The following is a 14,261-nucleotide window of genomic DNA, read 5'->3' on the forward strand; positions in this document are numbered from 1 at the left end:
TCCAATTCGATTTAAATCTTCTAACAATAGTCCCATTGTAAGCAGCTGACCTCACAGACACCCCGTGGGTCTCGGGAGTTTGGTTGGCACATAATCTTATCACCCAAAGTCCCAGTCTGACGTATCTTGATGCCTTAATTGACCTAACCGATCCTCTTTTTTCATTCAGCACAAGTCACTAGCTTCATCATTATGTATGATATGGCTTTCTTAAATATCAGGCACAGGAACAAAGGGACTAAAACTAATTACACAAGTAAAGAAGTCTACATTACCTTTTTAGCTATCCTTAAAAATAGTCAAAATTGGTATTTGGCCTATGAAGCATCTCCCTCCACATCTATAAACTGTGCAAATATATATACCTTTCAGTGGAGTGTGACATTAACCTCATCATGTGACTCCTTACCAGTGGCTTCCACCATGCCCTCCAAAATGACCACAATCTCCAGTTCCTCTTTCGCTAGGTGGGCCTTGGAGATCTCCCAGAAAGGGCTGTGCTGGTTGATCTCATGGCAAATGATGAGCGGCGACACCAGGAAGAGCCGGTCGTCGCCGGTGTCGTAGCCAACGTTCATGTCTGTTTGGTTGAGGGGAATGAACTCCCCTTCCTTGGTCTGCTTGGACTTGATCAGTTTGGCTCTGATGGATGCCTCCACGATGTGCGAGTTGCGGAGGTCGCCCACCCTGAACATCAGGCACAGTCGGCCGTCTCGCATAGAGATGACCGCATTGGTGGAGAAAACTAGAGTCTCCGCCCGCTTCTTGGGTTGTGAAATCTTTACAAACATACAGCCCACCATGAAGGCATTGACTATAGACCCCAGCACAGACTGGACCAAGAGTAGAACTATACCCTCGGGGCATTTGTCCGTGATCACCCTGTAGCCGTACCCAATGGTGGTCTCTGTCTCTATTGAGAACAAAAAAGCAGAGACAAAGCCGTTGAGGTTGTTGACGCAGGGAGTCCACTGGTTGTCTCCTATGTGCTCCAGATCTCCTCTGATGTAAGCGATGAGCCACCACATGAAGCCGAAGAACAGCCATGTCACCGTGTAAACCAACACGAAGATGAAGAGGTTAAACCTCCACTTGAGGTCCACCAGGGTGGTGAAGATGTCCGTCAGGTATCGATACGTCTCCCGCACATTTCCGTGATGGACGTTGCACTTTCCGTCCTTGCGAACATACCTCTGGATCTTCCGTTTGCCTTGTTCTTTGTCCACCAGTTGTTTGGGGAGGTCTTCCCTGGCTTGCTTAGGCAGCTTGGGCTGTCTGATAGTGACTGGGCTCTCCACATCCTGCTCCATTGGGGCTACTAGAAGGACCTGAGCCTAGGAGAGAAGATGGGCAGACAGCCATGATTACAGACAGTGACGAGGTCAGACAGATAGCCAGGTCAAACCCGTCCACGCAACTTATTCTATCTAGACTAATAATGAGTTTTGTTTCACCATAGTAAGCTCTAAATGATGAACACATTTAATCAGAGATTTATATACACCTGGGATGAGCTCATGTACTTTTATCGTATTCATATGCATATTTGATATTTTTATGGATACTTTATGTATGTATGCACAGTCATGCTTTGCTTAATGACAGGGATACGTTCTGAGAAATGCATCGTTAAGCATTTTTGTTGTTGTGCGAACATCATTATAGTATACTTACACAAACCTAGATGACATACCTACTACACGCCTAGGCTATATGGTAGGCCTATAGCCTAAATAACGATAAAAAGTACAGGTCGTTGTTGACTTACGACCTACGTAACTTACGACTGATTGACTTTACGACTGTTCCAAGACCGCGGAAATGTGGCCACGACTGTGCCGCAGCCGGCAACGCGGGTGTTACCCAGTCTGAGCGTATGACAGTTTTGGCCCCAACTGCCGGCAGCAACGAACTAAGAAAACGGTGATAAAAAGGTTAAAAACGCCAAACAATATGACTTAAAGATTTAATTTTATGATACAGTATACTATACATGATGATCATTTTTTCATATAAAATAAAGGGCCGTCGGACCAATCACGGTCGTAAGTTGACGACGACCTGTACAGTGTAGTAAATACATAAACCAGCAACATGATTCTTTATTAACACTACGAAGTATCATGTACTGCAGATACTTGTATGTACTGTACTGTGTCATGCAACAGGCAGCTCAATATGTTTGTTTACACCGGCATCACTGCAAACACGTGAGCAATGTGTTGTGCTACGATGTTATAACGATTATGATATCACTAGGCGATTGGAAATTTTCAACTCCATTATAATCTTATTATATATGCGGTCCATCGCTGACCGAAATGTTGTTAGGAGGCACTTGACTGTGTGTATATTTTAATATTTTTATTGTCAAAATAAGGATATTAAATATACATATCCACCATATATATATTTTATATCCTTATCTACTGTGCTATTGTTTTCTGTTTTCATTTTCTTTCATCATCTGGAGGAATGTATAACTAAGAATTTTGTTGTGTAGACACTGCACATATGAAAATAAATTGCTTAATTTTTATAGAACAGCTTTCACTTGTTTGGTTGGTGCACATTCTGATCACACAATGGAAAAGACTACGTCAGCTCATGTCATGATATGACAAAATACAGATTAAACATTGTATTCCAAATTCATGGGTCTTTTAATGTCTTTTTAGTCTTGGAGACACTCACTTCCTCATTTCGGACCTATTTGAGCTATGTTGGTCGCATTGTGTCATGTGACCGACCCCCACTGTCGGCTCGAGTGCAGCGTATCATCAGTGAAAAATGAAATTCAGCCAAGCTGACAGGCAGCGTCTGCAGAAAGCGGAGCGTGACGTAATGTCCCCAGATTTCACTGCTGCGGGGGCACTTTGAACTCAGAACTCAGCAAATGTAGGGCAGTGGATCCTTTAACAGTGCCACGGATTCCACTGCGACGGCGCAAGTAGAAACATAATGCGACGCCCCCCCCACCCGAACTTCGCTCCGCTTTGAAGCGATAACGTAATCTCAATTTAGCTTGCTGTGTGACATTAGATTTGAAAAATGCTATGAATTGGATCTTTTATCAGAATTATATTTACCCTGAGTATTAAACGTGGGTCATTTTCTAATAAAAGCACTGCTATCATGAAGCATCCCGTTCAGAGACATCCCATGTGTGAAGAGAGGGGGGATTCAGGCCACAGAAGCCTTGGTTCGAGCAGGAGGTCGTCTGGGGCTGAGGGCTGACGCCGTGCCTTACACTGGCACGTCTTTTGGAAATCTGTCCAGGCCGATTCCACACTTCCAGGCTCGTTCGAGGCTTGCTGCATGTTTAGCTGAGTCACAGGATGTGCAACACTGTCTCACTTTCTCATTATAGACAGGCTGTCTTTCAAATTCAGCTTAGCCGTGCGCTAGATACAGAAAGTCAGATCACTGCACGCCTAATTACAACATTTATTACAATGATTTTTTTCTGATTTATGCAAAGGCAGATGTTAATGGAAATGAGAGAATTCACCCATCCTTCCATTTTCCATACCTGCTTGTCCCATGCAGGGTTGTGAGCGTGTGGAGCCTTTCCCGGAAACAGTGGCCAGGAGGCAAGGAAGAACCCCGGATGGGGTGCCAACCCATCACAGGGCACACATGCACAGTATGGTAACTCCGATTCACCTTAGCATGACTGTGGGGGGACACTGGAGTACCCGGAAAAAACCCCATGATGTCATTGGAAGAACATGCAAACTCCACACACATGGAGCCATGGTGGAGACTCGAACCCTGGTCTATTTAGTTTTGTGCAGCAACAAAAAATGATCTGGGTACCCAAAACATCATGCATCTTAGAAAGGAAACCTCATACTTCATTTTCTGAACATTTCCACCTGACACCATTAGAGAAAGTAAAATGTACTCCTGAAACATCAGTAATTTCCTGCTATAAGTGTTATTGAGTGAGTCATTTATTCCTGAAAATGTTCTGCCTGTCAATCAATGTGTTCGACATTAAGACATCACTCAAATATAGTGCTGTTTACCTTACAGCATACAATCAGCTGTAATCACAGAATCAGTTCAACTTTATACTGTACATTATTTTCTGTCCCTCAGAGATAAAGACAAATAAAAGCTTCTAGCAATTTTACCCGAAGACAATCCCCAGAAGACCTTTCCACTTAACAGCATATATTCAAAGTATATTTTTAAAATTAAACTTTTTTTTTTTTTTGGTAAAATGGCTCATTGGTATCACATGCGGACATTGTATAAAGTCTGTGAAGCTTCCGGCTGTGACCTATATGCCAGAAAATGAAACAAAATAATTGCCATTTGAAGAAAATAGCAATATTTTTAACAGGGTAGTTTTGTTTACTCCATGAAAGACACAAGATACAAGTACATACAGGTGAGAACACAGTTTTTTATGGTCAGAGCACAGAGTCAGCCTGCATCTTTAAAGGTTAGAGACCTTCCACAAGGGCCCAACAGCAAAATGGTAACTCAGCCAGTCATGGGATTTGAACCTACAAGCTTCCAGATACTAGCACGGACACCTAACCCAATGTGCAACAAACCACCCACCTAAACTAAACAACACAAGTCACATAAAGACAAACATTTTCTGTGCAATTCTTCTTGGAGATCCTCCTTAACGAAGTAAAGCTACAATTCAGCAGTACTGCTGTGCTTTGTGTCCATACCGAAACTGCCGAGAGTAACTGAGACAAGCTTATTGGCCAGTGGATTCCAGGTGATTTTGACAACATAACATCAAACGGCACCCAGGAAGCACATCGGCTTGAGAAAGCTGGAGAAAGATGAGACTTTAGTTCACAAATGGATCTGCGCTGGTTTACCAAGCTTGGCTGTCTGTTAAATCCCGCTGATGGCACCGTCTCTCACAGTTTGCACCATATCCTACTGTTTTACACCTTCTCCACAGTCTACTTTGAAGGACAGGAGCCCAAAGCCTCTAAATAAGTGATTGATTTTCCTATTCAGTTTGAATAAATCTACACAGTCTCCGAGGCAGAAATCAAGGAGTATGACAGCTCTAAATGTAAAGTTTCAATTGTCTTATTTCTGAAACCTCATACTCCATCCCCAAATAAATGTGCAACTGTGGATTTAATGAAATACCTTCAAACAAAGGGATGAAAGGCGCCGATTGTATATTTGACAGTAACAAAGTGGACCACAGATCATTGTGGAGCGAATAGCCTATAATTAGCCTCACGTCTGATAAAGGTCCCTGCATGGCCAGGTATGTCTGCTGGGGAAGTCACTCTTATGACTAATCCCTGTGTCACCAGAAGCCGGCAGCGATGCAGACAAGAAGCAGGTAATTCAATTACAGCTACTTCAGTCAGCACCCCCCCTCCCTCATTCCCCCGGATATGTCGTCTTCATCAGATCTGCGGCTCCTTCGTCATGTAAGTGAATCTGGCTGATGGTAGAACACCTACATTAATACTGATGCTGATTAGATGACAAACCAAAGGCCGTACACACCCGAATGGAAAGCGACTTCATAATAAGAGATGCATCATATTTAAAATTGCGTTGGACTCCCCACAAAATACAGGGCATTACTGACAACTTCCAGAAGAAAATATTGTCCGTATATAAAATAGTTCAGGCACAAACTTTGATCTTATGGTTTCATAGTTAATTAAATGTGAATATTTCAGTGAAACGCAATAGTAACAAGTTCCCGTTGTCTAACCGTGTGAAATAATATATTTAAATTTATGTGCTCACTGCCTTTTTAGTTGCCTGGCTTGTTGCAGTTTTCAGCTCCCTTTTTCACGTTCTTCTCCACTGAGTTAAAACAACAAATTTCCCCATGTAATCGCCTTCATAAGACAGCAACATGGGGAAAAAGAAAGTTTTAACTATTGAGATTCTTGAGGGGCTTGTGCATTAGTTCTCATTGTTTTTGGGTGCCTTCCAAAGTACCACCACAGCCACACTTGACTTTAAGCAGGCTGCCATGCAGTCTGACTGCTCCTTACTGGCTGGAAAGAGTCACACGATAATCGCATCATCAGCTGCCAATTGCACCTCCTCTCCGGGGGAAAAGCTGCTTTGTGTAATTCATTCTCCATGAAATCTGGATTATAAAACGGAAAGTTTTGATCAAACCATCAGCTAGTCGCGTTAACTGTCTCCCCTAATCTCTTCTCTCCACATGCTGGTGTGTGTCTGTATGTGTGTGTATGTGTGTGTGTGTGTGTGTGTGTGTGTGTACGTGTGCACACACGCGTGTGACCAAATGCACAGTTCTGTAACCCCCTCCTGCTGTGGACTTTGACAGGTCCAGTTGCTGATTTGGATTTTTGCATGTGTGTTCTTGTGCCACTTACAGGATGTGTCACTAATCATAAATACTTGTCTTATGGCTTAACTTTCATCTTTATCTGATTTGTTTTATTTCATCTTTGCCGTTAAGCAGTGGTGTAGTTATCCTGTTGGCCTCACCAAGAGGATCTTGGCCTGTTGGTCCAGCCAAGATCGGTGTCCTCAATGGTCCACCATCAATCCTCTCTCAATCCCTGGAAGAAAGGCCACACTGGTACATTTTGAGAAAGCAGAGGCAGCCAGTTCCAGAAGCAGTTAGGGATTGGAACCAATCATGGACGCAACTTCCTAAGCAAACAACAAACACCAAACTGGTGTCAGGATGGGAATCCACATGTTGGAATTAAGGAAACAAGGCCCCCCCTAAACGTGTCCTCTGTCACAGGGGCCCTTGAAAGGTCAAAGGTGAGGTTGGCTGAGGTGGGGCAAGGATCCTCTGTTGTTGATGCAGGGGGGAAAGCGGCATTCAGGTCTGCAACACTGCATAGACATTAGCTTTGCTCTTAGGTCTACATGCTTCAGTGATTCATCAATACATTTTTAAAGACTCCATGAGACATGTTTAATGTTTTTTAAAGGTATTGTTAATTGCATATATATATTTGACCACAATATTTGGTATGTTATAATAAACAGCATTATAACGTTTTCTATTATAATTATAATTCTACTCTTGCTGTTATAATGAGAGTAGAATGTAATCAGTCAGAAGCAGGACACTTAGGTTTCGTGGACAGATGATGACAAACTAGCCTTCGTTAATGTCTTTTTAATGACGGAGGGGGACTTGGTTGACCTTTGAAATACGTGCCTCGATTTTCTGAGAAATTAAGGTGGGGGGGTAGACGGGGCACAATCTGGGCATCGTCCAGCCAACGGGAAACAAGATGGACACCGGACTGGTAACAAACACGTTTCCATGCAGAATCTCTCTAGAGTGCCTGCTGTAGACCTGGGGTTCCCAGGGAGCCGTGAGATGATTCACTGGTTGGCAACCCCCCGCCCCCCCAAAACAGGGATTATGAATCGCCTTGGCTGAAATGAAATGTGGTGTCATGGGCTGAAACGTGACTGCCCTGTTAGCTGGGCTAAAGAGATACTGACCCCTGTCTCCTCTGACCTTTGACCTCATGATTTCATCACTCCATATTGTTTTTCTTATTTCTGAAAAGGATCATTTGTTCTTTGCTTTTGACCATTCTTCTGGTTGTATTATTATTTTGCGACTTAGCTGATGTTCTGCATGTCTGTCATATTGGTTAAGGATCTTCTGCGTGGAGCTGGGACCATCTGCACATCAGAGCCTGCAGCTTCCTGATTATAAGTCAAAAACTCCCGCTCTGCTAAAGACAGTCGCGGCCTGTGCCCTCTTCAGCTCCCGATCTGCAGTGCTGCAGTACCGACACAGACTCTGGGGGCAAACTTCCGCCTCCGCTTAGGGCTAGGCCTGCCTTGTCTGTTGTGTAAACTGTTAATTAATTGCGTGACATAAAAACAGGAAATGGTCTAAGCTCCCCTTTCATTTTAGCTCTGCTTTTAATTTCCACCCTTGCCTTCAGAGGGAAAAAAATCCATTTTTAATGTAATTCTCCCACCCTGCTTCCGTGACACATGACTAGCCACTTGATTGAAATCTAATTTAAAAATATGCACCATGGTGACCAAAATTACAGAGCACTACATTAATCAGTTCATCTTATTGTCTTCTCCATCTTCTCTATAATTTGAGCGGCGTGTGAGATCACCCCCGTAATACTGACTATCAATGTTTAAAATATGATTAAATAAAATATGATTAAAACTTTTTTAAAAGTGCCTGACTTTCCTTGAGGGAACACGATGCGATTAATCTTAGTTGTCGTTGGAGTTGAACGGGTTCAACGATTTCCTAGTTGGGAGAGAATCAGATGGCGTGGTAGATACCCCCCCCCCCCCAGAAGGAGGACCCCACCCTCACCTCCCCTTGCCTGTTGTTCAGCCATTCAAATGCAAGCCTTCATACCCCCCCCCGGCCCGCTACATCCCTGGACCACACAAAACCTACAGTCTCCAAATCAATACTGCGTTTGCACAGCCGAGCGAGGAAACATTAAAGGCCGCCTTCCGCGCAAAGCACAACACGGTGGCAAAATCCATGCTGCGTAGCTGCGGGCGCGTCTCGCACACCTCAGGGGAGCGTCACGCCAGCCTGCTCAGGAAGTGGCTCGCACGAGAAAAGGGCTTACGGAATGATCCGGAACCAAGCAACTTCCCACTGTATCCCTCAAGCCCCCCTCCTCTGCCTCCTCCTAAGCGTATTCATCTTCCCGAGGAATGAAACGCATCCTCCTATTCCTAACATCCTTCTTTGTTGGCCTAAACACCGCTTAAAATGCGCCATTGTTGAGGTACCCAGCTTCTGCTTGGCAGCTGGAGATATTTACCTTTTTAAATGAAAGCTGTGGAAAATCCCCAAACTGCCTCGCTTGCCAGCAGCCACGGAGACAGCGGCCACGGAGACAGCGGCCACGGCGACAGCGGCCACGGAGACAGCGGCCACGGCGACAGCGGCCACGGAGACAGCGGCCACGGCGACAGCGGCCACGGCGACAGCGGTGCCTGTCCACAATCCACCAATTTCCATCAAGTGCTTTTACTCTTAAAGAGCTAAAATGAGAGAAGTCCCTCCTGGCGGATTATCATCCCTGTCGTACACGAGGAGGGGAAAGATATGGACTTTGGTTTTTGTTACTTTTGTCCAGATATTGACAGTTAATAGGTGAAGTGGTAGGGATGTCAATAGTCAGGGTAACTTCACAGTGGAGATCGGTGTCGTGACCTGAAATCGGGTCGCTTTTCTGATATGGCGGAGGAGGTTCTCTTTTCCCCAAGCACAGCTTCGGTTTTTCAATTATTCATGTGATCATTCGTGATTTCATTTAGCTGTTTGTGGGCCACAATGACATACGTTAATGCACCAGATTCAGCTGGTATTTGGCAGTGAAATCGTTAACATAGAAAAACATTTTTTTGGACATGTTTTTCAATGTTCTCTAGTATGTCTCACAGAGCAGAGAAGTATGATCTATACATTAAAAAGATTCATTTTTTCAACCTTCTTCTCCTAAAGTCTCCAAAAGGATGTTTCTGGAAACTTGGCGTGATGTCAAGGTGGGCGTTTCCTTCATATGACGAGCAGCACGGCCATCTTGTAGGACCCCCGTGATACCGGCACCCTGAGGCGGAGCGGATGCTGCGAGGGTCGTGCCATCTGACCAATTGGATCAGGAGGCTTGTCATCTCTCCCCTGCTCCCCGTTTGTGTTTCAGATTTAACTGTATTTGACTCTCCCTGCCGGCCCCTGGAGGATGGGCTCCCCCTTTGAGTCTGGTCCCTCCCAAGGTTTCTTCCTTCTAGGGAGTTTTTCCTTGCCACTGTCGCCTATGGCTTATTCACTGGGGGCTTTGGGTGGGGATGCTGTAAAGCGCTTTGGGACAATGTAATGTTGTGATAATGCGCTATACAAAGATAAATTTGTTGTTGTTGTTGTTGACCAATTGGATCAGGACCTATTAACGGCCCCCGGTACGATTGTCCTATCAGAGAGCCTCCCAGTCTCAGCCCCTGGTCCACTGTACTCACATTGTCCCCTGACACCCCCATCGTCCAACAGTGTAATCAAGCATTAAGGTGCATAAACAGCATGCTGCCTTTCCCTCCCCATCCCCACACCCTCAGAGACCCCCACCGCAGGTGTGACAGAAAAATTACCTCTAATCCTCAGTAAATGACTAAGTTGCAGGATGAACCATTCAGCCTGTTTTCCGGACACTCAGAATCAGCAGCCGGTTACCGGTTATCTGTGGCTCAGCAGGTTAAGGCCACGATGCCTGTGATCAGAAGGTTGCTGATTCAAATCCTAGTTTTGGCAAAGTGAAGTCACCAAGAGGCCTTTACCCCCCAGTTTCTCTGGGGACTGGCTTGCCCTGCTTTTCTTAAAAACTTTACTCTGGGTAATAAATTTTACAGGCTCGGGGAGAGGGGGGTTTGTTAGAACAATTGCAAGGGTCCTAAAAAATTTCAAACATAATATGATTAGTCTGGATTGGGGGCCCAATATGACTTGCATTCATTGGGCCCAAAATCTCTAACGACACCCCTGATGGGCTGAAAACTGAAGGCATTCTATGGTATTCTATTCCTTTTTGAAAAGACGGTTTATTGACCGATGCAGGGAGCGTCTGTAGGACATTTAACATACATGCCCCCCCCCTCCCAACTGAACCCATTCACATCTACATGTCTCTGAGCCAGTTCTTCACCCATCAGCCTCAGCTACATGCAGGGATTTTACCACTTCATTTTCTCCCAGAAGGTTCTAGAAACGGCCTACTGTACCAGCTTAACGGCCAGGCCCCCTGCACCACCGCAGAGTGCTGACTGGATTACAGATTATTTTTTTTTCAGGCATAACTGATTCTGGAAAATTGGCCATGCTACTCGATAGAAGGCTTTTCCTATCAGCGGCCATCTGTTGGCCACAAATAGATTCGATTACGGCTGGGATTTGCGAGCCATCCAGCGTGAGAATGTTGGCCCCTGATCGCTGCTGCCAGAGCATGTAAGGAAATTATCATTTCATTTTCAGACAGATCTGCTAATTTGCAGCGGCGAGACCGGCGAGAGCAGTGGGACAGGACAAGCTCGGAGCCGCTCTTTGTGCTTCGTAGCCCAGACACCCCCCCCCCTACAATGAAATGCTCTCTGGATCTGCCTGCGCCTCATGAGAGGGGTGGGAAGGCGGGAGGTCGGGTGGGGGGGTGTAACTTTCAGACTTTTCGATAATGAAGCGTCCGCTGAGGTCCCAGGCTGGCTTGACAGACTAGCACAGACTCTCCGGAGGGATGGAGGCTTCCAGAAGCAGACGCTCCCCAAGCCAAGCAGCACACACCCAGTCAAGGTGCGTTACAGAGTCCAGTCACCAGGGGGTGCCACAGAGCACCTTCAGATCGCTACCATCCTGCTACCATCTCTGCCCATGGTGTCTGATGGACCACGTGACGCTGGGCTGGCAGCAGAACCAGAACTGAGAGTCTCCAGGCTGCTGGACCCAAGAACAGCACCTGTGCATTTCAGCCCCCTCAGCAAGCACATTGAGTGACCTTCTCCGTTCACACCCCCTCCTTGGTTTTTTTTTTACGGCCCTTTCATCCCTCAGACACCCTGGGAGACATACTGGTTGTGCTGACACATGCTGGCCCCACTGGGCATGACGGAGGCCCCTTAAACGTCACAAACCCGCCCAGGAAGTGCCACCTCCAGCCAACAGGCCATCCCTCACCTGTTTATCCAGATATTTCTGTTAATTGTCTATTAACTTTGTGCACCTCATGTCTGAAGGCAGGGGCGTAGCTTTGGGTTAAACATTTAGGGGGGTCCAGGGGCATGCATTGGGCAGTTTTATTCCCCTGTATTTTATGCCCATGTCTGAATGGGATTTACAGGGTCACCCCCTGTCCTTATGTAAGCATCGCCTCGCCAGCTTCGTCGGCATTGTAATGTGGGAGTAACATTTTTTTTTCCTATGGAATCCCTTGCAGCACCCAGACTTCATCTCCTTCAGCAAGACAGAAACCAAAGTGGACCATTTCAGGGGTAATAACTCAGTATTTGGGACCATCTGAAAAATATAAACGCACATACTTTCACGCGTTCTGATGACGGGAGCCTAAGTCTGCCTTTTCACATGTCCGGGGTGTTTCTTTCATTTCTGCGCAAAGATAAACAGAGCACAAAATGTACCATTATGAGAGCGATCTGCTCGTACTTAAGAGGAGCACACTGGACGGTAGCTCTGTTCTTCACACGCGTGGAGTTTTCAGCATTGCGGTCGACTTAATTTCTCTAAAGCTGGGAACGGAGCTCGAATATAAATGGCCTGTAGTCGAGTAAACAGTGATGCTGCAAAACGCTGAATCCCCAGCTGTTTCGCTCTGAAATCTCTGCCCATCTCTTTGATGTGCATCGGTATCCCTGCCCACCGTTTGGATGGTAGCTACAAAGAGTCACTCACTAAAACAAAAGTGCCTGGAAAATCTTAATCAAATTCTTTGCTGCAGTCCTAGAGTATGCTCTGAGATGATTGTGTCATGTCGCTTTTTTTTTCCATCTGGAGTTTTGAGCGCCAACGCAACCTACGGAGCGAGCTAGAATCCCCTAAGGCTTGTGGCCCTCGTACGTCGTTTTTTTGGATGAAACATCTACTGGGAGATTCGGAGTCCTTACACCGCAAATCATCTCACGCCCGACTGCCCGGGCGAGTACGCACGGCACGACTCTCGTTTCTCCGTGGTATCTCTCTGCTGCAGGCCCCCACGCTCCAGCTTTCGACTCGGACCGACTGGAAGACCTGGGCTCCTCAACGCTCCTATGTTCTCCACGGGCCATACGGCAGCTCCTGCCTCCACACACAGAGCGAGGAGGAACTTGACAGCCCATACATAAAAAAATGTTTTGCGACCTCAGTCTAACAGCGCCAAAAGAAGGATTAAGGGGGCGGGTCATACCTTCAGCCAGTAGCATCACATGTGCACTAACACAACAGGAGAAGCCGGATGCTTTCAGAACCCACGTTGTGATGTTCAAGGGCAGATTTTTTGTTTCTGGGTCCCACTCAAAAAGTCACTTAGGGGTCCCCATGCCCCCTAACCCCTCTCACTAAATAAACAGTTATCAAAGTTAAGTCAGAAGATCGTAGCTGGCTAGGTGGGTAGCACATGCTGCTTCAGCATATCCTAAATCAGGAAGATGTTTTTTTTAATATTTAGTGTGGTGACTGTTTGAGTCCAATAGTGGGGGCCCAAACTCCAGGGGCCCTATGCAAATGCACAATCAGAGTAGTGGTAAACACCGCCGCTGCTGATGGTACAATGGTAGATTGGGCACCCAGCTGACATACACCACTGGCATTACGACTCCAAATGCACCCTTTGGGTGGGGTGGATGGAGGCGAATCCTTTTCTCCCGGTTCACCACAGGAGCCAGTAATGTGGGCCGCTGACATTTCCCTTTGATTCTTTGAGGATAACTCGACTTTTTGCATAGCATATTGCCTCCAATGAAAGGGCCGTTGGAGGGTATGACGCATACCGAGTGTTACAGCTGATCAGCGGTGCCCCTGGTGGCAGGCTGAAGAGGTGCAACTCTGCCAAAACGGGAGCAGAAGGCAATCCGGCAAAGTGAGGGTCATTCACGGCTTAACCACAAATGAATTGGTAATTCATTAGTCCGACCTGTCCCTATTGCCGTATTGGCCATGAATATGAAGTGGAGAAAAATACGGTTAGGCAAAGTTCAAAGAAAAAGGGCGCCCCCTGTTCAAATTGCCAGTAATGATGCAAATGGGGGAATGGTCCTTTTTTTTCGCACTCAATCATCAAGCCTGTAATTGCATGGTGTATTCATCTCTCCGGGTAGCGATTGTGCTATTGAGGCACACTGGCTTGCGCGGTGTTAATTTAATTTCCACAAAGCTGCGTTTATCTGTCACTGTGCATCAAAGTGGGACAGGCATGACACTGAGTCCACCGAGACGCAGATACCACTCATGGGTGCTGAAGCGTTCCATCCATCCAACTTCCATTACCACTTTTGGCTTGGGGTGCGAATACATCTTTATTACACGTATGGTTTCCAAGCATGTGGGAATATGCAGAGCAGAGGTTCCCAACCCCCCAGTATCCCACTGTGCCGCAGAAGGCTGGGGGGTTGAGGGAGGGGCTGGTGCAAAATCTGTGACACTAACTGGAGATCAGGTGCCCTTGCCTTGATTTCCACAAAGTCAGCGGGGTGACTTGACAGAGCTTGAGAAGTGGAGATGAATCTGACCCCGAATGACTCGCCCCTGATACGAGACCAGACATATGCTG

At 46.2% G+C, this 14,261-nt stretch overlaps 1 protein-coding gene across 3 annotated transcripts in view; it reads right to left on the minus strand.

The window, feature by feature from the left end:
• Window positions 1-14,261, minus strand: part of kcnj6 (potassium inwardly rectifying channel subfamily J member 6) — a 47,942-nt gene that overhangs the window by 16,541 nt on the left and 17,140 nt on the right. The window contains exons 2-3 of one of the 3 annotated variants that reach the window (XM_023840212.2): window positions 12,037-12,103; window positions 410-1,334 (exon numbers count right to left, since the gene is read on the minus strand). In XM_023840212.2, the coding sequence (XP_023695980.1) occupies window positions 410-1,310 (901 nt within the window). In that variant the 5' untranslated portion in view covers window positions 1,311-1,334; window positions 12,037-12,103. Of the gene's footprint in view, window positions 1-409; window positions 1,335-1,784; window positions 2,155-12,036; window positions 12,104-14,261 lie in introns of those variants that run through there. The other 2 variants (XM_023840213.2, XM_023840211.2) reach the window with 2 other exon arrangements.

This window comes from Paramormyrops kingsleyae, chromosome 6, assembly GCF_048594095.1.
Source record: "Paramormyrops kingsleyae isolate MSU_618 chromosome 6, PKINGS_0.4, whole genome shotgun sequence".
Classification (NCBI taxonomy): Eukaryota; Metazoa; Chordata; class Actinopteri; order Osteoglossiformes; family Mormyridae; genus Paramormyrops; species Paramormyrops kingsleyae.